Genomic DNA, 23,469 nt, shown 5'->3' with positions numbered 1-23,469 from the left:
AGCATTTCTGTATGGACCTCAGTTTGTGCACAGGGGCATTGTCATGCGGACTTAGGAAAGGGCCTTCTCCAAACTTGCCACAAAGTTGGAAGCACAGAATCATCTAGAATGTCATTGTATGTTGTAGTGTTAAGATTTCCCTTCACAGGAACTAAGGGGCCCGAACCATGAAAAACAGTCCCAGGCTATTATTCCTCCTCCACCAAACTTTACAGTAGGCACTACGCATTCGGCCATGTTGTGTTCTCCTGACATCCGCCAAACCCAGATTCGTCCGTAGGACTGCCAAATGGTGAAACGTGATTCATCACTCCAGAGTACTAATTTCCACTGCTTCAGAGTCCAATGGCGGTGAGCTTTACAACATTCCAGCCAACGCTTGGCATTGCGCCATGAGCTTAGGCTTGTGTGCGGCTGCTCGGCCGTGGAAACTCATTCCATGAAGCTCCAGACTAACAGTTGCTTCCAGAGGCAGTTTGGAACTCGGTAGTGAGTGTTGCAACCAAGGACAGACTTTTTTTTTTACGCGCTTCAGCGCTCGGCGGTCCCGTTGTTGCTCCTAGACTGTTCCACTTCACAATAACAGCACTTATAGTTGACGAGGCAGCTTTAGCAGGGAATAAGTTTGACGAACTGGAGATTGCATGGCTGTGTGGTTGAATTTTATACACCTGTCAGCAACGGGTGTGGCTGAACTAGCCGAATCTACTAATTTGAAGGGGTGTCCATATACTTTGGTATATAGTGTATATCCATTGTTTTTGTCAGAATTGCTCAAGTTCATTAGGTTTGTTTGGGAATCATTGATGGACAGCAATATCCAAACCTTGTCTCCTATTTTATTATTTTAGCAGATTAAAGTCAGGAGTGAGACTAGACCACACAGGAACTCAACACCTCTTGGAAAGCCATTCAGGTCAACCCAGTAATGTGTGTTGTCTCTTGGATCCTTTCACATTTCCTCTCAAACTTCATGGAATTCTCTTGTCTATTTTGATTCAGTCCGATTATCAAATGTGTGAGGCATGGGATATTGTAATGACACAATGTTGGTGGCCAAAGTAAATAGCAGTGTCCGATTCACAGGTTAATATGTAACATGATCAACTCAAAAAAGGTACGGGTTGGGTAGTTCTGCTATTGCAGGACTGAAGATTTATGACTGTAATTTGTGTCCTCTATAAATGCAAACGGAACTCTGGTAGCTTGACATCCAGACACAGAAGGGTTGGTGCAAGTGGCCTAAAGAGCATCTGTGTCCCTGTCCTAAATCACATGCACATTACAATCATTCCCACTAAATACATCCAACTTCACATCTGGCTGTTGGCCTTTGGTCCAACACACATCTACCCCCTCCCCCCTCTATTTTCTACAGTAGGAACACACTGTTCTCTGGAAGCAGAGGGGTACCCGCCTGTGAGCCTGCTAGTCTGTATCAGAGTATTTTTAACAGATTTTTGTTGTCTCGTTTGAATTATGCATTTGTGTATTGTGAATATGTCTCTGTATGTGATGGGGTGAGTGAACATGATATGAACTGGTCACATCGGCGTTATAACGTAGAAGGGTTTGGCAAAAGCTCTGACGGAGCCCATTGGCTGAGCTGGGTGCGCTTGGCAACAGAGCGGCTTTCTGATTGGCCCCGCGACATCTCCCCCTGCGACTGGCGACAGTCCGCAAGGTTTTGAGAGGGCTCTGTCTGATGGGAAGCCATGTTCGTGCTGCCTGCATATGTGTCAACCGCTACTGTTCTGATCGTTAAAGAGTCTTATTTAACCGACCGGGAACTGTAGCCCTGGTCACACGAGTCCGCGATGAAAAAAGGAGAGAGGTTTCGGAGGGCACAGGAAGCGCTGGCTGCGAGCTTCTCATAGGAGGATTCCAAACATCCGTGAATCAAATGCAAGTGAAGTTTTATAATGCTACTAGACTGCTAATGCTAGCTCACTAGTTCAGACGGACATGGCGTGTGAATGTGGTGTGTGGACTCAACAACATCCTCCCTGCATTTACGTAATGTTGCTTAGCTAGGTAGCTATGGCATGCGACGATGTGCCATGTCGCCAGCAAAATTTACTTTTGAGGACAGAAAGTGAGCTAACTCGCGCTAGTTAGCTAGGGGAAATACAATTTTCACGCAACTGAGATACATTTAGTGACCTTTCTCGTATCAGATTAGGAGTAGCCAGCAGATCCGACCCGCTTGATTACAGCTGCACTAGGGTCAGACAGCCTTCCCATGTAGATTAAAAGACACAGCGAGATATGGCTCCGAAAACGTACCTCAATCCAGGGAATGACAAATGTGTTGTATTACGAATTGTCCCATTATCCCAACTCTTACGCCGAGAAGATTGAACAACTGCTAGTTTTCCGAAAAACTGTCCTTTTGGTTCTCATGTTAGATAGCAGAAGCCATTTTTGAATGGAAGTCAGCCAATCAGCTCCTTTGTTGTTCAATACAGCAGTTTACTTAAAGCTGCAATATAACTTTTTGGGCGAACTAATTAAATTCACATAGAAATGTGAGTAATAGGCGCGTCGCAGTGCTTGAGGCGTCACTACAGACTCAGGATCGATCCCAGACTGTGTCACAACCAACCGGGAGTCACATAGGGCGGCACACAATTGGCCCAGTGTCTTCCGTGCTAGTAGAGGGTTTGGCTCATCACGGTCTAGCGACTCCTTGTGGCGGGCCAGGCACCAGCAGGCTGACTTCGGTAGGTGGAAACTGTGTTACCTCCGTCACATTGCGGTGGCTTCCGGCTTAAGCGGGCGGGTTTGGCAGGTCATGTTTTGTAGGACACATGACTTGACTTTCGCCTCTCCCGAGCCCCTTTGGGGAGTTGCAGCGATTAGACAAGATCGTAATTGGATGGGGAGAAAAGGGGGGGGTTATAGATCTTGTCATTCTCATTGAAAGCAGCGGTAGATCTGTTCTATGTGCACATTCTATGCTTCCCATGCTTAAGTTTAGTTTTTGCGTCTTGTACTTTTAAGTTTTGTATACCAGCTTCAAACAGCTGAAAATACAATATTATTGGTTATGGAAAATATACAAGCGGACAGTTTATTAGGTACACCCATCTGATAAAGATTAAATAAAAATCTAGTACCCAGAAAAGACTGAATTCTTCGTTGCATGGACATGTTGCTTAATTGGTATCAAGGGACATAACTTGTGCCAGAAAAACATCCCCCACACCATTACACAACTGCCACCAGCCTGTACCGTTGACAACAGGCAGGATGGACTCATGCTGCTTATGCCAAATCCTGACTCTGCCATCAGCATGCCTCAACAGGAACTGGGATTTGTCGGACCAGGCAATGTTTTTCCACTTTTCAATTGTCTCCTGTTGATGATGGCGCGCCCACTGGAGCCGCTTCTTCTTGTTTTTATCTGATAGGAGTGGAACCCTGTGTGGTCATCTGCTGCAAATAGCCCATCCGTGACAAGAACGGACGACGTGTTACGTTCCAAGATGCTGTTCTGCACAGCACTGGTGTATTGTGCCGTTATTTGCCTCTTTGTGGCCCTCCTGTTAGCTTGCATGATTCTTTCCGTTCTCCTTCGACCTCTCAGTAACGAGCTGTTTTGACTCTCATGACTACCGCTGACTGGATGTTTTGTGTTTGTCGCACCGTTCTCTGTAAACCCTCGACTCTGTCGTGTTTGAAAAGCCCAGGAGGCCGGGCCATTTCTGAGATACTTGAACCGGTGCGCCTTGCATCGACAATCCATACCATGCTCAGAATCTCTTCGGTCACTAGTTTTGCCCAATCTAACGTTAAATCGAGCAGTAACTGAATGCCTCAATGCCTGTCTGCCTGCTTTATATAGCAAGCCACGGCCACGTGACTCACTGTGTGTAGGAGCGAACCATTTTGATTTACCTAGTAAACTGGCCACTGAGTGTATTTCAGAGGGTAAAGATGGTACAATGATTCTCGATACAATGACTGCTTGTTTTGTCTCACAAACTGAAATTCAGTGAACTAGTACAATTTTAACAACCAGGAAATTTAGTTTTTTCTACATATTACGTTTACATGTGCATTTAGCAGACGCCAAGGGCACAGACATATTTTTCAACTAGTCGGCTAGGGGATTCAAACCAGCGACCTTTCGGTTACTTACCCAGGCTACCTGCCACTGTTTTTGGTCTAACAGTTGGGATAATGATACAATTCGAAGTACAATGCGTTTCTCGTCCCTGGATTGAAGTACGTTTTGGAGCCATATCACGTTCCTGCTCTGCCATGTCTTAATGTACACAAGAAGCCTGTCCGACCCTAGTGCAGCTGTAAGCAAGCGAGTCGGATCTGCCGGCTAGAGTCTGAGGTTAAGGTTAGGAAAAGGGGTTAGCGAAAATGCTCTCCTAACCTGCTACAGAAATCACTTTGTATCGAAATGGCGTGAAGATTGTCCCAGTTAGCTAGGTAGCTAGTTATTAGGGGTGGAGCGTTTAGCTAGCTAACTTTGAGCAAAAGGTTATTTAGCACACACGTCGTGATGGTTGTGGATTCTGTTGTTAGCTTAGCCTGCTAACTGTACCTAGCTAGCTAGTCTGGTTGTTGGCTTCATATCAATCCAGATTGCTACTTTCACTTGCAGCCATATTATGGTGAGATATCGGGCTAGTGCGGCATGCTATCAATTCGCCTTAGGTACTATAGGTACTATAGCTAGTTAGTTGCTTTTAGCTAACTAGCTATTGTAGCTAACTAGCATCTTAGCCAACCACCAGTAGCTTACAGTTATTTAGCCAGTAGTGGCCAACGCAACAACAACTAGCTAGCTAACTTTCTCTTCATCGTCTCCAGTCCACCAGCAGTGGTTTATTAGCCTGCTAGCTGCGGTCCCGTCCCCGGAGACAAATCTGGCGGCCCTTCGGCTAGAGGCGGAGGAGAAGGAGCTGGGTACCATGGCCTGGGTGCTGAAGATGGACGATGCCACCATCGAGTCAGGGCTGGTACACGACTTTGATGCCAGTCTGTCGGGCATCGGGCAGGAGCTGGGGGCTGGCGCATACAGTATGAGGTTAGAAAGCCTGCTTGATATACAAGACCTACTCAACCAGTTATATATCAGTGTGTCTGAACAGGAGATGGAAGGTAAAAAACTCTTCCAACTTTCTTTCTCCTGAACCCCCTGGCGGAGATGCACACAATACACACACACTGCATCCATCTGAATTACAGTCGTGTGTGTGGTATCCCATCCCCTCTGTGTGGTATTGTCAGTCTGTGTTGTTCTTTGTTTTGGAGTGTGTAGGGATGGAGGGGGGGGTGTCACAGCAGGTTGCCACGGAGGACAGAGGGCTTTAATAGCCTACCAGACACATAAAGGGTGCATCAGCAGAATGCATGGTACATAAACCCTGTAAGCACAGCCCAGGGACGGAGTGGGGATAAGCTCTCCCCCCACCCCCCCCGTCTCTGGGACATTGCTATAAGGCATCCAGCTTAACCTAATTCTCCTAATCTGCTATGAAAAGTCAATGCTGTTAATGTGACAAAGGCTGGATCTCTTCTAGCCATAACTGTCTCTCTGGGTGGCACTTCTCGGAGTGATGACATCTTGTGGTGGAACTGTGGGGGTTGCTATGGCAGCAATCAGCTGGGATGCTCAGGGGGGGTTTGTAGCTGTACCAGTCAGATGCTCCACTGTGGAACAGTCAGGAACAAACACATCTCTTATTTCAGTGTGACACCACCCTCACTGTCACCGCAACAGCTCCCTAAGTGTAAGAGTGTGTGTGTGTGTGTGTCTTCCCCACAGATGTTTGTGTCAGGGATGTTGTGTTTCTGTGGGATAAGAGTTCCCAGCACTGTCAGCTGTCTTATCAGGATCCTGTGTAAGTGTCTCCCATGTCTAGAGAGCAGCTGTGGGGCTCCGTAAGAACAGAATGTCTCCGTTAGCCAGTGGAGCTGGCTCCTCGTGTGTCAGGAAGCAAGGGTGTATTCATTACTCAGATTCTGTTGCAAAACGTTTAGTCTGTTACAAAAACACTTTTTTTTTTTTCACAGGAAACCGTTTACTACCAAACGCTCTTGGTCCCGACGTCAAAGCTGTTGGGTTCCTGAAAGTTTAATTTGAATTGTGTCGTTTCCACGTGTTGCCATTCCAATAATCTGAATGGTCACAAGCTGCATGTCTATAAATTATTGATTCTTCCGTTCTCTAAAGGGGAACAAAGTCCCCGGGGTTCCTTCCAACTTCTTCCAGACTCTTTAAAAATACAAATAATAATTAAGAGAGACACGACTGAAGTACAACCTTCCGTTTAAGAACAAAATGGAACTCAACAGCATTTGGAGTAAAAATGTTATTTTGCAATCGACTGTTTTGCAACAGAATCTGAGTTATGAATACACCCCGCTGAAGTTTCTTTGGTAGCAGTGCAGAGTGGGGCAGTGGCCCTGTGACTGGTATGCAGGGGCCATCAGGGCTGGGTGGGGCAGTGGCCCTGTGACTGGAATGCAGGGGCCATCAGGGCTGGGTGGGGCAGTGGCCCTGTGACTGGCATGCAGGGGCCATCAGGGCTGGGTGGGGCAGTGGCCCTGTGACTGGCATGCAGGGGCCATCAGGGCTGGGTGGGGCAGTGGCCCTGTGACTGGCATGCAGGGGCCATCAGGGCTGGGTGGGACAGGGGCCCTCTGTCTGAAGCAGCTGTCTTAATAAGACGGGTCTGTTCCTATAGTTCTACAATTATTCCCTCTTTCCCTGCCGTTGTTCCATATTTACTTACCCCCTGTCATTGATCTGATTGGTGGAAGCTAGTCAAGACATGCAGTGGAACCCTGTCACCTATCAAACACAGGACTCTACAGCTTGACTTGACCTTAGAGCGTTTTATGAACTTGGTTTTCAGACTGCCGACTCTTTTCCAAGTGAACTCAATTAACCTGAACCTTTGCAGGGAGCATGACCACATTCCTTCTATTGGCATGTAGGACACACACACACACACACACACACACACACACACACACACACACACACACACACACACACACACACACACACACACACCTCTGCCTCAACCGCTAGTGCCAGGGTCTGTCAGGGTGAGCTGAGGACAGGCTATCTGTCTGGAGCTGCTGCCAAGTGTGTGTGTGTGTGTGCGTGTGTGCTATTACTGTTTCAACAGGGCCGTCTTCCTCACCCTAATGCTTTTCTCTTTGTGTCTCTGTCCAGTGACGTGCTGGCCCTGCCCATCTTTAAACAGGAAGACTCCAGTCTTCCTTCAGACAGTGAGAGCAGCGGTCTGAACCCTCCCTTCCAGTATGTTCTCTGTGCTGCCACCTCCCCTGCTGTCAAACTACACGACGAGACGCTCACCTACCTAAACCAAGGTGACTTAGTCCTGTCATGGAACACCGTCTTAACGATGCGCTATATATACACACGCACGCACGCACACACACAGTAATGCTTAGCAGCGCTTTCTCAACAGCAAGAAGGGATGTTGTATGTTTTCAAACAGCAGAGATACTCAATCACTCAGACTGCCTCGTCTTTACTCTGTTTCTCTCCCCCTCGCTGTCTCTCCCCCTCGCTGTCTCTCCCCCTCGCTGTCTCTCTCCCTCGCTGTCTCTCTCCCTCGCTGTCTCTCTCCCTCGCTGTCTCTCCCTCGCTGTCTCTCTTCCTCGCTGTCTCTCTCCCTCGCTGTCTCTCCCCCTCGCTGTCTCTCCCCCTCGCTGTCTCTCAGGCCAGTCTTATGAGATCCGTATGCTGGACAACAGGAAGCTGGAGTTATCAGAGATAAACAAAAGGAGTGTGAAGGTCAGTATGTTCAGCTTGTCTGTCGGTCTGTGTCTCATGGTTTCTTTGTGGCTGTGTTATGGATGTTGCGGTTGTTTTTAGAGCGTTGCTAGGGTGGTGTTTCGTAACGTGTGTGTGTGTGTGTGTGTGTGTAGAGCATCGTTAGGGTGGTGTTCCATGACAGGAGACTCCAGTACACAGAGCATCGGCAGCTGGAGGGGTGGAAGTGGAATCGCCCTGGAGACCGTCTCCTAGACATCGGTAAGAACACACAAGTATGTGTGTGTGTGTATTTCTCTGACAGTATATGTATGTAATGTGTGTGTGTGTGTGTGTAGACATCCCCTTGTCAGTGGGTATCATGGAGCCCAAGGCCAACCCCTCCCAGCTCAACGCTGCCGAGTTCCTCTGGGACCTCAGCAGGAGAGCCTCTGTGTTTGTGCAGGTAACACTCACTCCCCTGTAGTCACATTAACTCACTCTATTCTCTCCATCTTTCAACCTAACCCTCCTCGTGTGTGTGTGTGTGTGTGTGTGTGTAGGTTCACTGCATCAGTACAGAGTTCACCCCTAGGAAGCATGGAGGAGAGAAGGGAGTTCCCTTCAGGATCCAGCTGGACACTTTCAGACAGGGAGACGACGGAGAGTACACCGAACACCTCCACTCTGCTTCCTGTCAAATCAAAGTCTTCAAGGTACCCACACACAGACGTCACACTGACACCAAGTCAGACCACCTTATTGAGGGGTTAAATGAGGAAGACACATTTCAGTTGAATACATTGTTGTACAATTGACTAGGTATCCCCCCCTTTTCCTTTCATCATTCCTCTCTTTCTCTCTCTTGCTCTCTCCCTCCTCCTCCCAGCCAAAGGGGGCAGACAGGAAACAGAAGACGGACAGAGAGAAGATGGAGAAACGAACGTCTCAAGAGAAGGAGAAGTACCAATCCTCCTACAACACCACCATCCTATCAGAGGTTGGTCCATTTCAGGGTTTTAATCGGGACTGGAACACTGTACAGCACTTTAACAGGGTTGGCTCAGATTGTGTGTGTGTGTGTCTAGATGAGGCTGGAGCCCATCATAGAGGAAGCGGGAGACAATGAGCTGAAGAAGTCCAGCAAGAGGACGCTGCCGGCTGACTGTGGGGACTCGCTGGCCAAGAGGGGCAGTGTAAGAGTCCTTTTTATATATTAGTGTATATTTATCCTGCTTTCATATCTGTCCTCTCCTCCTGTCCAGGTAGTGAATATGTAGTTGTATGTTCCTCCTCCTGTCCAGGTAGTGAATATATAGTTGAATGTTCCTTTCCTCCTGTCCAGGTAGTGAATATGTAGTTGTATGGTCCTCTCCTCCTGTCCAGGTAGTGAATATATAGTTGTATGTTCCTCTCCTCCTGTCCAGGTAGTGAATATGTAGTTGAATGTTCCTCTCCTCCTGTCCAGGTAGTGAATATATAGTTGAATGTTCCTTTCCTCCTGTCCAGGTAGTGAATATGTAGTTGTATGGTCCTCTCCTCCTGTCCAGGTAGTGAATATATAGTTGTATGTTCCTCTCCTCCTGTCCAGGTAGTGAATATGTAGTTGAATGTTCCTCTCCTCCTGTCCAGGTAGTGAATATATAGTTGAATGTTCCTCTCCTCCTGTCCAGGTAGTGAATATATAGTTGAATGTCCCTCTCCTCCTGTCCAGGTAGTGAATATGTAGTTGAATGATGCTTGGTAACAGGGTTTCCGTCAGCCGGTCATAGCCGGCTTTTGGCCGTTTTTTTTTGTTTCTTTCAGCCAATAAATAATATTGCTACCCGCCAATTGTCTGGGAAAATAAGAACAATCGAATAGCAAAATAATGCTGTTTAGGCTGTTCACTGATGGGAATACCAGTTGATGGAAATACATTTGACTGGTCATGCTTATCGGTCTATAGGTTCATTTTGTGGAATTAAATTGACATGCGTTTTATATTCGTTATGTACTTATCACACGTGCACAGCATACGCCTACAGATACGGAGCCTACAGATACGGAGCCTACAGATACGGAGCCTACAGATACGGAGCCTACAGATACGGAGCCTACAGATACTACAGATACGGAGCCGACAGATACTACAGATACGGAGCCTACAGATACGGAGCCTACAGATACTACAGATACGGAGCCTACAGATACTACAGATACGGAGCCGACAGATACTACAGATACGGAGCCTACAGATACTACAGATACGGAGCCGACAGATACTACATATACGGAGCCGACAGATACGGAGCCTACGGATACTACAGATACGGAGCCGACAGATACGGAGCCTACGGATACTACAGATACGGAGCCGACATATACTACAGATACGGAGCCGACAGATACTACAGATACGGAGCCGACAGATACTACATATACGGAGCCGACAGATACGGAGCCTACGGATACTACAGATACGGAGCCGACATATACTACATATACGGAGCCGACAGATACGGAGCCTGCGGATACTACAGATACGGAGCCGACATATACGGAGCCGACAGATACTACATATACGGAGCCGACAGATACGGAGCCTACGGATACTACAGATACGGAGCCGACAGATACGGAGCCTACGGATACTACAGATACGGAGCCGACATATACTACAGATACGGAGCCGACAGATACTACAGATACGGAGCCGACAGATACTACATATACGGAGCCGACAGATACGGAGCCTACGGATACTACAGATACGGAGCCGACATATACTACATATACGGAGCCGACAGATACGGAGCCTGCGGATACTACAGATACGGAGCCGACATATACGGAGCCGACAGATACTACATATACGGAGCCGACAGATACGGAGCCTACGGATACTACAGATACGGAGCCGACATATACGGAGCCGACAGATACTACAGATACGGAGCCTACAGATACGGAGCCGACAGATACTACAGATACGGAGCCGACAGATACGGAGCCTACAGATACGGAGCCGACAGATACGGAGCCGACAGATACGGAGCCGACGGATATGGAGCCGACAGATACTACAGTTTATGTACCATCTGAGCCTACAGATACGGAGCCGACAGATACGGAGCCGACAGATACGGAGCCTACAGATACGGAGCCGACAGATACGGAGCCGACAGATACGGAGCCGACAGATACAGAGCCTACAGATACGGAGCCGACAGATACGGAGCCGACAGATACTACAGTTTATGTACCATCTGAGCCTATAGATACGGAGCCGACAGATACGGAGCCTACAGATACGGAGCCGGCAGATACGGAGCCGGCAGATACGGAGCCGGCAGATACGGAGCCTACAGATACTACAGATACGGAGCCGACAGATACGGAGCCTACGGATACTACAGATACGGAGCCTACGGATACTACAGATACGGAGCCGGCGGATACTACAGATACGGAGCCGACATATACGGAGCCGACAGATACGGAGCCTACGGATACTACAGATACGGAGCCGGCGGATACTACAGATACGGAGCCTACAGATACGGATACTACAGATACGGAGCCGACATATACGGAGCCGACATATACGGAGCCGACAGATACTACATATACGGAGCCTACAGATACTACAGATACGGAGCCGACAGATACTACATATACGGAGCCTACAGATACGGAGCCTACAGATACGGAGCCTACATATACGGAGCCTACGGATACTACAGATACGGAGCCGGCAGATACTACAGATACGGAGCCTACAGATACGGAGACTACAGATACGGAGACTACAGATACGGAGCCTTTGAGTGGAAAATTGATCAGAAGGCACTTTTATAAGTCCAATCATGGCGCAACAATTCTAAATGCATTTGTGTGTTAAAAGGTTTTCTTGAGGGACCAACATTAAAAATGGCAACTGTTTTTATTTCTCAACTGGTAACTGAAGCGCGCTTCCCATTCACCAGTCAAATGCGTAGGTAGGCAACTGAAGGCTGTACTGTATTTATTTATCTTGCTTCTTTGCACCCCAGTATCTCTACTTGCACATTCATCTTCTGCACATTCTACCATTCCAGTGTTTAATTGCTATATTGTAATTACTTCGCCACCATGGCCTATTTATTGCCTTAACTCCCTTATCTTACCTCATTTGCACTCACTGTACATAGACTTTTTGTTTTCTTTTTTTCTACTGTATTATTGACTATGTTTTGTTTATTCCATGTGTAACTCTGTGTTGTTGTTTGTGTCACACTGCTATGCTTTATCTTGGCCAGGTCGCAGTTGTAAATGAGAACTTGTTGTCAACTAGCCTACCTGGTTAAATAAAGGTGAAATAAATAAAATAACAAAAGTCTGGCTTCACCAGCGCTTCACACCACTTTGAGCTGGAGGCAGCTTTCTGGAAACCTACAGATGCTTCAGTGTTTCAAAACGTTTTTTTTTTTAAATCTTTTTTCTTCTTATTTTTTCCCCCCCCAATTTCGGGTATCCAATTGGTAGTAGTTACAGTCTTGTCTCATCGCTGCAACTCCCGTACGGACTCGGGAGAGGCGAAGGTCGAGAGCCGTGCGTCCTCCGAAACACAACCCAACCAACCCGCACTGCTTCTTGACACAATGCCCACTTAACCCGGAAGCCGGCCGCACCCAATGTGTCTGAGGAAACACCGTACACCTAGCGACTTGGTCAGCGTGCACTGCGCCCGGCCTATTGTTTCAAACCGGGAACGTTTTACTACATATATTATGAGGCGTGTTTCAGTAGCCTAGGCAAAATCCCACCGTATCCGTGGAGACAATTATTTTATAAAGACGTCCATGTGCCATAGAAACCAGTAGCCTATTTCTCTCCGGTTTTATTGGTTGTCAACGTTCTTTCGTCGTCCGGTAGCCAAATGCACATTGACGCGTAGCCTACTGCCTATAATGTGAAATAGTAGTTTATCAACATTAAGCTAAACGTTCTGATCTGTTGAGTCAGACTCATTGCTTTTTTAGCATGTTTGTATGTAACCAAGGTCTACTGGCTGAATGAATTTGGGATCTGTCGTCCCAGAGTCTGTTTGGCAATAGGCTATTTCTTTCTCGACAAGCTGACCAATAGAATAGGTCAACTGTTCTACTATGAGGTACAGTAGATTTACAGACTAGTGATTTTGCTGTTCGTTACTCGTCTTGTTGACCTGAGGGAAAGTACACGTGGACAGTTATTCCAACATCTTTAAAGTGTAGGAAGGACACACGTCATTGCATCCTCGCAGGTTCAGTTCGTATGAATTACTAAAATGTGATTGCTGTCATTCTGACAGACAGTGAGTGGACGCCCTAATCGGGTTAGTCACCGAACTCGTATGGTAAATGTCTCAATTAAAATGGTGCCGTTCAAATGTCCGGCGCCACATTTTCCAGACGGAAACCCTGCTTAGTAGGTGGTGACAGCAATGCTTTACGGTAGTGTGTTGTTGTAACTTCTCTCTCTTCTCTCTGGTCAGTGTTCTCCGTGGCCTGATGCTTACGTCGGCCCTCCCCGGACGGCTGGTCCCTCCTTCACCTCCACACCCCTCTCCACGTACACTGCCTCCTCCGTACCCGACAGGTGTGTGTGAGCGTTCAGGGATAGAGAGAAAGGAACTCTGTCTGTGTGGACATAGTGAGATAATGCTGACTGTGACTGTTGTATTCCAGTGGCTCATCGTCGCCCAATCACCAGGCAGACACTGTCAGCCAAGTCGTCACAGAGGTCAGTATACACCACACACATTCTCATGGACGTCTCAAATCCTGTAAAAACTTCTCATGTTGAAAATCAATCCCCCCCAACTCACACTCTCTCTCTGTCTCTGTCTCTGTCTCTCTCCAGCAACTCAGTCCTACAGCCACCATCCCGGAGACTCAGAAGTGGCTTGTCAAAAACCGCTTCAACAGCTACGCACGGCTCTTCTCCCACTTCTCAGGTACCCACTCTTTCCCTGGTCCCTAGTGTAAGTTGAGTTGTTAAAGACAGCCTGTTGAGTTGTTAAAGACAGCCTGTTGAGTTGTTAAAGACAGCCTGTTGAGTTGTTAAAGACAGCCTGTTGTGTTGTTAAAGACAGCCTGTTGTGTTGTTAAAGACAGCCTGTTGAGTTGTTAAAGACAGCCTGTTGAGTTGTTAAAGACAGCCTGTTGAGTTGTTAAAGACAGCCTGTTGAGTTGTTAAAGACAGCCTGTTGAGTTGTTAAAGACAGCCTGTTGAGTTGTTAAAGACAGCCTGTTGTGTTGTTAAAGACAGCCTGTTGAGTTGTTAAAGACAGCCTGTTGTGTTGTTAAAGACAGCCTGTTGTGTTGTTAAAGACAGCCTGTTGTGTTGTTAAAGACAGCCTGTTGTGTTGTTAAAGACAGCCTGTTGAGTTGTTAAAGACAGCCTGTTGTTAAAGACAGCCTGTTGTGTTGTTAAAGACAGCCTGTTGAGTTGTTAAAGACAGCCTGTTGTGTTGTTAAAGACAGCCTGTTGTGTTGTTAAAGACAGCCTGTTGAGTTGTTAAAGACAGCCTGTTGAGTTGTTAAAGACAGCCTGTTGAGTTGTTAAAGACAGCCTGTTGAGTTGTTAAAGACAGCCTGTTGTGTTGTTAAAGACAGCCTGTTGTGTTGTTAAAGACAGCCTGTTGTGTTGTTAAAGACAGCCTGTTGTGTTGTTAAAGACAGCCTGTTGTGTTGTTAAAGACAGCCTGTTGAGTTGTTAAAGACAGCCTGTTGTGTTGTTAAAGACAGCCTGTTGTGTTGTTAAAGACAGCCTGTTGAGTTGTTAAAGACAGCCTGTTGAGTTGTTAAAGACAGCCTGTTGTGTTGTTAAAGACAGCCTGTTGTGTTGTGTAGGTTTTGACTTACTAAAGTTGACCCGGGATGACCTGGTTCAGATCTGTGGAGCTGCTGATGGAATCAGACTCTTCTACACACTCAGATCCAGGTAGGGGGGAGGGAGGGAGGGAGGAGGTGGGAGGGGAGGGGGGGGGGTGAGGGAGAGAGGGGGAGGGAGAACACAGTTAGACCCAACCAAAACATGAGAAAACAAAAAGATAATTACTTGACTCATTGGAAAGAATTAACCAAAAAACAGAGCAAACTAGAATGCTATTTGGCCCTAAACAGAGAGTACACAGTGGCAGAATACCTGACCACTGTGACTGACCCAAACTTATAGAAAGCTTTGACTATGTACAGACTCAGTGAGCATAGCCTTGCTATTGAGAAAGGCCGCCGTAGGCAGACCTGGCTCTCAAGAGAAGACAGGCTATGTGCACACTGCCCACAAAATGAGCTGAACTTCCTAACCTCCTGCCATATGACCATATTAGAGACACATATTTCCCTCAGATTACACAGATCCACAAAGAATTTGAAAACAAAGCCAATTTTGATAAACTCCCACATCTACTGGGTGAAATACCACAGTTTGCCATCACAGCAGCAATATTTGTGACCTGTTGCCACAAGAAAAGGGCAACCAGTGAAGAACAAACACCATTGTAAATACAACCCATATTTATGTTTATTTATTTGTACTTGAACTATTTACACATCATTACAACACTGTATATATACATAATATGACATTTGTAATGTCTTTATTCTTTTGGAACTTCTGAGTGTAATGTTTACTGTAATGTTTACTGTTGTTTATAATCTACTTCACTTGTTTTTTTCAATGTAAACATATGTTTCCCATGTCAATAAAGTCCATTGAATAGAGGGGGGGTATTTGAGAGCGAGAGAGGGGTGTGAGAGCGAGAGAGGGGTGTGAGAGCGAGACAGGGGTGTGAGAGCGAGAGAGGGGTGTGAGAGCGAGAGAGGGGTGTGAGAGCGAGAGAGGGGTGTGAGAGCGAGAGAGGGGTGTGAGAGCGAGAGAGGGGTGTGAGAGCGAGAGAGGGGTGTGAGAGCGAGAGAGGGGTGTGAGAGCGAGAGAGGGGTGTGAGAGCGAGAGAGGGGTGTGAGAGCGAGAGAGGGGTGTGAGAGCGAGAGAGGGGTGAGCGAGAGAGGGGTGTGAGAGAGGGGTGTGAGAGCGAGAGAGGGGTGTGAGAGCGAGAGAGGGGTGTGAGAGCGAGAGAGGGGTGTGAGAGCGAGAGAGGGGTGTGAGAGCGAGAGAGGGGTGTGAGAGCGAGAGAGGGGGGTGTATGTGAGAGAGGGGGGTGTGAGAGCGAGAGAGGGGGGTGTGAGAGCGAGAGAGGGGTGTGAGAGCGAGAGAGGGGGGTGTATGTGAGAGAGGGGGGTGTATGTGAGAGAGGGGGGTGTATGTGAGAGAGGGGGGTGTATGTGAGAGAGGGGGGTGTATGTGAGAGAGGGGGGTGTATGTGAGAGAGGGGGGTGTATGTGAGAGAGGGGGGTGTATGTGAGAGAGGGGGGTGTATGTGAGAGAGGGGGGTGTGAGAGCGAGAGAGGGGGGTGTATGTGAGAGAGGGGGGTGTATGTGAGAGAGGGGGGTGTATGTGAGAGAGGGGGGTGTATGTGAGAGAGGGGGGTGTATGTGAGAGAGGGGTGTGTGTGTGTGTGTGTGAGAGAGAGGGGTGTGTGTGTGTGTGTGTGAGAGAGAGGGGTGTGTGTGTGTGTGTGTGAGAGAGAGGGGTGTGTGTGTGTGTGTGTGAGAGAGAGGGGTGTGTGTGTGTGTGTGTGAGAGAGAGGGGTGTGTGTGTGTGTGAGAGAGAGGGGTGTGTGTGTGTGTGTGTGTGAGAGAGAGGGGTGTGTGTGTGTGTGTGTGTGTGAGAGAGAGGGGTGTGTGTGTGTGTGAGAGAGAGGGGTGTGTGTGTGTGTGAGAGAGAGGGGTGTGTGTGTGTGTGAGAGAGGGGTGTGTGTGAGAGAGAGGGGTGTGTGTGTGTGAGAGAGAGGGGTGTGTGTGTGTGAGAGAGAGGGGTGTGTGTGTGTGTGAGAGAGAGGGGTGTGTGTGTGTGAGAGAGAGGGGTGTGTGTGTGTGTGAGAGAGAGGGGGGGTATGTGTGAGAGAGAGAGAGGGGCGTATGTGAGACGGGGGTATGTGTGAGAGAGAGAGGGGGGGGGTGTATGGAAATGTGTATGTGTTGCTAACATGTCTCTGTGTTCCTGCAGGTCGGTGTGTCCCAGGTTGACCCTCTATGTGTGTCTGGAGTGTGAGGTAGAGAGCCCCCTGCTGGAGAGACGCAGTGACAGCCGGAACAGAGAGCGCAGTGACACACCTCATTTATACGGTCTGTTGGTTTGAGTTTATGCTTAAATGGCCAATCTGCAGTTTTCACATCCACTTTTAAATCCCCATCAAAACCCAGGATTTATGCTTGTTTTACTCCAATGTTTGCAAACACAGTTTAGCCTGGAAACCTGGGGCCTGTTGCACAAAACTAGGATAAGGGATTAAGCCAGGATATCTTGGTGATCCTGGCTCAATTGATCCGTAATCCGGTTGCACTAAAGATGGATAGGGGGCAGGAGGATATGTTATGGTATAAATTACCATGGAGATTTATTCTGTGGAGCTAGCCTGCTCCAGACCAGGCTAAATTCCAGGATCTATTTAATCTCATCCCTAATGTCAGTCAGCAGTCACCACAAATGGAAACCAATAGTTATTTCACTGCTCACTATACATTGTTATCACATATAACTAGACCCACTGTTATTATTTAAACGTTTGTGATCATTAATTTCAATGATTTTGGATAAAAAATGATTTTTAGATGATGTTGCTATCATTAGATAATTTACAGTTTCCCATAGACTATAAGGCTATATATAAAATGATAGAATATTAGGGCCACAGAGGGGGAAAAAACACAAGTCATAATATTGTAACCAGTTGTTTTAAAGGAGGACAGTTGTTAAAATGACAGATGTGGGGCATTTCGTGAAATTGTACTTCAGTATGGTTTCATAAACAAAGACATGCTGATGTGCCAGAATATTAAGTATCACATTGTCATAAGTATCAAAACTGTAAAAACAATATGTAGCTTTTCTGCAGAAAGAACCAGCCTCATAAATTTATGACTTTATCCTTTTTCTTCAGTGTGGCCCTAGTACTCTGTCATATAAACAAATACACATTCCATATGAATATAAAAACACAATGTGTAACATTATGTTCCTTTATTGAATAAGGACAAAACAAAGCAGGTAAACCATCAGCTCCTTTCGAAACTGAAGTCACAGTGACTCTACAAGATGGAAAGCACAGAATCCAAGCATATTATACAAAATGATACATACACATTCAAAGGTCTGTATATAACACACCCTGCATGTCTGCACACTAAAATAAATGCAGGACAAATCCATACACATCAACTGAACAGACAAATGAATGGATGCAGTAGCCTCCCTGCAGCCTTGTATTACACACAGTATACCGCACAAACATCATAAGAGGCCAAATTCGTCAAAAAACGAACCCAAAAAAACCCAAATTCCTCTGCCACCGCAGGACATATTTAACCAAAATTGAAAGCACACATACTAACTAAAATAATTCAACACATATTGGTCCCTCAGCAGCTGACCACTGTCGTCATCAGGGAAGATTGCCGGATTGTCCCAGTCCATGGCTGGTGGCACTCTGGGGGCCCTCTCCTTCCTCAGGCAGGCCACATTGTGGAGGACAGCACAAGCCACAGTAATATCACATGCCCTAACAGGGCTGACCCTTAATTTGTGAAGGCAGTGAAAGCGTGCCTTCAGGAGGCCAAAGGTCATTTCAACTCTGGCCCTGGTCCTGGCATGGGCATGGTTGTAGGCCTGCTGTGCTTCCTGGGGGTCTGTGAAAGGTGTCAGGAGAAAAGGCTGGCAGCCATACCCCCTGTCTCCCAGCAACACACCAGAGAATTCACCTGTCAACACAAAATCTCATCATTACTACCTCATAAACACAGTGATATTCTTGACACAGCCATGATGGTTATAAATAGGGGTTGTGTGGCTTACCTTGTGATAGGCACTGATAGATTTCAGAGGCCCGAAAGATTCTGGAGTCATGGACTGAGCCAGGCCATTTTGCCACAACATTGCTGATCACACAGTCAGCATTGCAGACCATCTGAAATCATAAGATGAGGAATATTACACCAATCAATGCACATCACTGGCAATGCAGAGTGTTCGTCAATGGACAATATCAAAAAGTTATGTTCACCTGAACATTAATGCTGTGAAAGGATTTCCTATTCACAAAATCGGCCTCATGGGCACCTGAGGGGGCTTTTATCCTTATGTGTGTGCAGTCCACTGCACCAATGACATTGGGGAAACCTGTCACACAAAGTAATGAGTATCCTACTATGTGTTAACAGTTGTCCTGTAATTTGTAGATCCTCTTACCTGCAATCCTATAGAACTCCTCTTTGATGTCACAGAGTCTTCTGTGGCCAGGGAAGGAGATGAAGACATCTGCTAATGCTTTGATAGCCAGACACACACTCCTTATTGTGCGGCAAATTGTGGCCTTGTTCAGCTGTTCTGCATCCCCCACTGAGTACAGGAAGGCTCCACTAGCAAAAAAGCGCAAGGCCACACAAACCATTTGCTCCACACTCAGTGCATGGCTCCGTGCAGTGCGGTGCTTAATCCTGGGACCCAGTAGTCTGCATAGATACCTGATGCCATCTGCAGAAAACCTGTATCTTTCATATAGATGGTCATCAGGGAAGGCCAGTGGGTCCAACCGGTCCCTGAAGACCCTTTCTCGCCTGAAGGCTCTCCTCAGCACAAGTGCTTCTTCATCCACCACATCTCGCACGAATGGGCATGCCATTGTCAGAGCAGAAAGGAACACACAATTTTGGGCCTTCATATAGGCTAGTGGCCACACCTGGTGCTGGGGGGGTGGGCAAAAGAGGGCGATGCCTTATAACGATGACTTGGTTGTACTGATTGCTGGGAAAATAAAAAAAACCTTAGAAAGATGCCACCGTCCTGTGTGCTCACAATAAGAGCTCATATGTCATGGCTCACTTGACTTTACGAGAATATACCTAATTTTTATTTTGAGCTGTGTCATCTTCTTGGAGCTGGGGGAGGAAAGAAAAATAATGATTAATACATTTGTGTTACAGTTAGCATACAGTGTACATTGAAGGCATATCTCACCTCCCTCTCAAGTTTTTTTATTTCAAGGTCCAGTTTCCTAATTGTCCTCTTTTTTATTTCGGACTCCAGTGCAAGATTTTCCATCTTTTTCTTCTTGTACTGAATGTCTATGTCTGCCAGTTCTATTTGGCGCCGGAGGTGGTTGCCATACAACTTTCTGATAGCTTGTGAGCTCTGTGAACACAATACAATTAGCGCAGCTGGAATTTGGCAGGATGTGGTGTCCTTTTATTAATACGCACTATGTTGCCAGGCTGGTTTTCCCACTGTATAGCATCTGGGTCCTGTAAAAGAAATTAGATTTTTTGATTTTGATGAGGACTCCTCACCATTGTAGAGTAAATAGTACTTTCACAGTCTTAACATGATACCTCATGCCTTCTGGAATCCAGAGAGATGGTCTCCTCCTCATCATCGTCTCCATCATGTGCTGTTCCTGCTGCACTGGGGCCTTCACCCTATCACATTTAATCGGATTCATATTGAAGCTAGTAGACAAGACATGCCAGGCCTACAGTATGCCTTTGATGGAGTACTCACTGGATCAGCATCGTCTGGTGCTTGTGCTGGTGGCTCTAACAGGAACACAGTGCTGCCAGACACTGCAAGGCAATAGGTAAACCAAAGTCAGACAGTCCAAATTGATTCAATATGAATGTGGTTGTATCCCATGTAGAGATGGAAGGACATACCTTGAATGAAGCGGGTGGCATCTTGGGAGGAACCTATGCTCGTCTCTTTCCCCCCAGGGATCCCCTCTAAGACGGGCCTGCCTTTATTTAGCTCCAAGGCCATGTCCTCTGCTGGGGTAAGGTCAGCCTTTGGTGACCCACCACCCGTGCCTTGTCTGTGGGTATTCTTTTTCACTGCTAAAACAGTACAGACAATGTGTGAGCAGGCACCTTCTGGGTACAATATATGCTTGTGCTTTGTTAAATATTAGTCAGGGACCATACCATTCTGCAGAATGTTCTTGTATTTGATTTTGACCTGCTGCCATGTCCGTTTTGGCCCGTTCATGTTTAATCTACACACACACACACATTTAATGGAGTCACACTGCAAAAAATTACTTGGTATTTTTGTCTTGTTTTCAGTAAAAATATCAAAAAATGTATCATAGCTTTATACAGTGTGATGGAGTTACTTTACACAATTTCACTCATATCTGCAGTGCATTTCAATTAAAAATTTAACCGTTTCATAATTACAGTACAACTGCATTTTTGGAGATGTGAATTAAATATTTGAATTGTAATTGTGATGTTTCAGCAGAGCGGTGAGTGTGTAATTGTGCACTACTTACGCATTCAGGCGGTCTGCAATACTTTGCCACGCTTTTTCTCTTTGCTTTATCACTGTGGCGGTGTTGCCTTTCTTCTTAATTATATCTTTTACCTCCTCGTATGCCTCCATGAGGATTTGTGCTTCCGACGGGGAAAAGTACGCGGCTCTAGTTGCCATGGTAAATCAGTTAATCTGTGATCTGTGGCGGGGTCTATTTGAGTGAGCCGTGAGCGCGCACCTATCCAGGATTGGTTTCACCTGGCTTAATGAATCCGTGTCTGCTCATCCTGGCTTGGTCTTTGTGCAACCAATTAAGCCTGGACGCACATGTTTTGGCTTCATTGAGCTCAGCTGAGTCATTTATCCCGGATGTCTTAATTCTACTTTTGTGCAACAGGCCCCTGGTCATGGATGGTCAAGCCCGTGCATCCATAGGTGAATTTATCCAGCCCCTTTTCTCAAAACAGTGGCAGGGTTTGAAATGCAGACGGACCCTTTTAAATATACTGTTTGTACTTACTCAGAAAGAATGGGAAAGCGCATGTATAAACAGAAATGTTAAAGCCTGCGTCTCCATTCTACTGTAAACACCTCTGTGTGTGTCTCCATTCTACTGTATTCACATCTGTGTGTCTCCATTATACTGTAAACACCTCTGTGTGTGTCTCCATTCTACTGTATTCACCTCTTTTAATCTGTGTGTGCAGTGTACCATGCTCTGTACCTGGAGGAGCTGACTGCGGCTGAGTTGATCAGGAAGATGGCGTGTGTGTGTAGTGTTCCACTGGGACAGATCAACCAGGTCTACCGACAAGGACCCACAGGAATACACATACTGCTGAGTGACCAGGTACACACACACACACACACTGCTGAGTGACCAGGTACACATACACACACTGCTGAGTGACCAGGTACACACACACACACACTGCTGAGTGACCAGGTACACACACACACACACTGCTGAGTGACCAGGTACACACACACACACACTGCTGAGTGACCAGGTACACACACACACACACTGCTGAGTGACCAGGTACACACACACACACACTGCTGAGTGACCAGGTACACACACACACACTGCTGAGTGACCAGGTACACACACACACACTGCTGAGTGACCAGGTACACACACACACACTGCTGAGTGACTAGGTACACACACACATACTGCTGAGTGACCAGATACACACACACACACACATACTGCTGAGTGACCAGGTACACACACACACACACACACACACTGCTGAGTGACCAGGTACACATACACACACTGCTGAGTGACCAGGTACACATACACACACTGCTGAGTGACTAGGTACACACACACATACTGCTGAGTGACCAGGTACACACACACACACACATACTGCTGAGTGACCAGGTACACATACACACACTGCTGAGTGACCAGGTACACACACACACATACTGCTGAGTGACTAGGTACACACACACATACTGCTGAGTGACCAGGTACACACACACACACTGCTGAGTGACTAGGTACACACACACACATACTGCTGAGTGACTAGGTACACACACACACACATACTGCTGAGTGACCAGGTACACACACACATACTGCTGAGTGACCAGGTACACACACACACACACACACACACATACTGCTGATGCTGAGTGACTAGGTACACATACACACACTGCTGAGTGACTAGGTACACATACACACACTGCTGAGTGACCAGGTACACACACACACACTGCTGAGTGACCAGGTACACACACACACACACTGCTGAGTGACTAGGTACACACACACATACTGCTGAGTGACCAGGTACACACACACACACACACACACACACACATACTGCTGATGCTGAGTGACTAGGTACACATACACACACTGCTGAGTGACCAGGTACACACACACACACTGCTGAGTGACTAGGTACACATACACACACTGCTGAGTGACCAGGTACACACACACACACTGCTGAGTGACTAGGTACACACACACACACTGCTGAGTGACTAGGTACACACACACACACATACTGCTGAGTGACTAGGTACACACACACACACACACACACATACTGCTGAGTGACTAGGTACACACACACATACTGCTGAGTGACCAGGTACACACACACACACACACATACTGCTGAGTGACCAGGTACACACACACACACATACTGCTGAGTGACCAGGTACACACACACACACACACATACTGCTGAGTGACCAGGTACACACACACACACACACACACATACTGCTGAGTGACCAGGTACACACACACATACTGCTGAGTGACCAGGTACACACACACACTGTTCAGTGACCAGGTACACACACA

The 23,469-nt window shown here is 47.0% G+C and overlaps 2 protein-coding genes across 3 annotated transcripts in view; one reads left to right on the top strand and one right to left on the bottom strand.

The window, feature by feature from the left end:
- Positions 1–1,653: 1,653 nt before the first annotated feature.
- LOC139559144 (upstream-binding protein 1-like) overlaps positions 1,654–23,469 on the top strand; it is a 27,859-nt gene continuing 6,043 nt past the window's right edge. The window contains exons 1-15 of the mRNA XM_071374889.1: positions 1,654–1,905; positions 4,831–5,047; positions 7,208–7,365; positions 7,722–7,795; positions 7,930–8,035; positions 8,113–8,219; positions 8,317–8,469; positions 8,643–8,753; positions 8,842–8,949; positions 13,251–13,354; positions 13,444–13,498; positions 13,619–13,712; positions 14,611–14,701; positions 16,830–16,948; positions 21,830–21,972. Of these exons, the coding sequence (XP_071230990.1) occupies positions 4,932–5,047; positions 7,208–7,365; positions 7,722–7,795; positions 7,930–8,035; positions 8,113–8,219; positions 8,317–8,469; positions 8,643–8,753; positions 8,842–8,949; positions 13,251–13,354; positions 13,444–13,498; positions 13,619–13,712; positions 14,611–14,701; positions 16,830–16,948; positions 21,830–21,972 (1,539 nt within the window). The 5' untranslated portion in view covers positions 1,654–1,905; positions 4,831–4,931. The remainder of the gene's footprint in view (positions 1,906–4,830; positions 5,048–7,207; positions 7,366–7,721; positions 7,796–7,929; positions 8,036–8,112; positions 8,220–8,316; positions 8,470–8,642; positions 8,754–8,841; positions 8,950–13,250; positions 13,355–13,443; positions 13,499–13,618; positions 13,713–14,610; positions 14,702–16,829; positions 16,949–21,829; positions 21,973–23,469) is intronic.
- On the bottom strand, positions 17,806–21,784 carry LOC139559145 (putative nuclease HARBI1). Of its 2 annotated transcripts, XM_071374891.1 has the most exons (11): positions 21,142–21,784; positions 20,792–20,862; positions 20,528–20,704; positions 20,376–20,437; positions 20,207–20,293; positions 20,078–20,119; positions 19,836–20,009; positions 19,721–19,756; positions 19,068–19,622; positions 18,675–18,786; positions 17,806–18,580 (listed from the first exon to the last, which is right to left on the bottom strand). In XM_071374891.1, exons 1-8 carry the CDS (start codon positions 21,297–21,299, stop codon positions 19,721–19,723), a joined length of 807 nt encoding a protein of 268 aa, XP_071230992.1. In that variant the 5' UTR covers positions 21,300–21,784; the 3' UTR covers positions 17,806–18,580; positions 18,675–18,786; positions 19,068–19,622. The 2 variants fall into 2 exon arrangements, with proteins under 2 accessions (XP_071230992.1, XP_071230991.1); XM_071374890.1 differs by lacking the exons at positions 20,376–20,437; positions 20,528–20,704; positions 20,792–20,862; positions 21,142–21,784 and adding an exon at positions 18,883–18,998 and having other exon boundaries at positions 19,721–20,119.

Source organism: Salvelinus alpinus, chromosome 29 (genome assembly GCF_045679555.1).
Source record: "Salvelinus alpinus chromosome 29, SLU_Salpinus.1, whole genome shotgun sequence".
NCBI lineage: Eukaryota > Metazoa > Chordata > Actinopteri > Salmoniformes > Salmonidae > Salvelinus > Salvelinus alpinus.
Note: the sequence above shows the minus strand (reverse complement) of the source record. Positions and strands in the feature narration are given on the sequence as shown.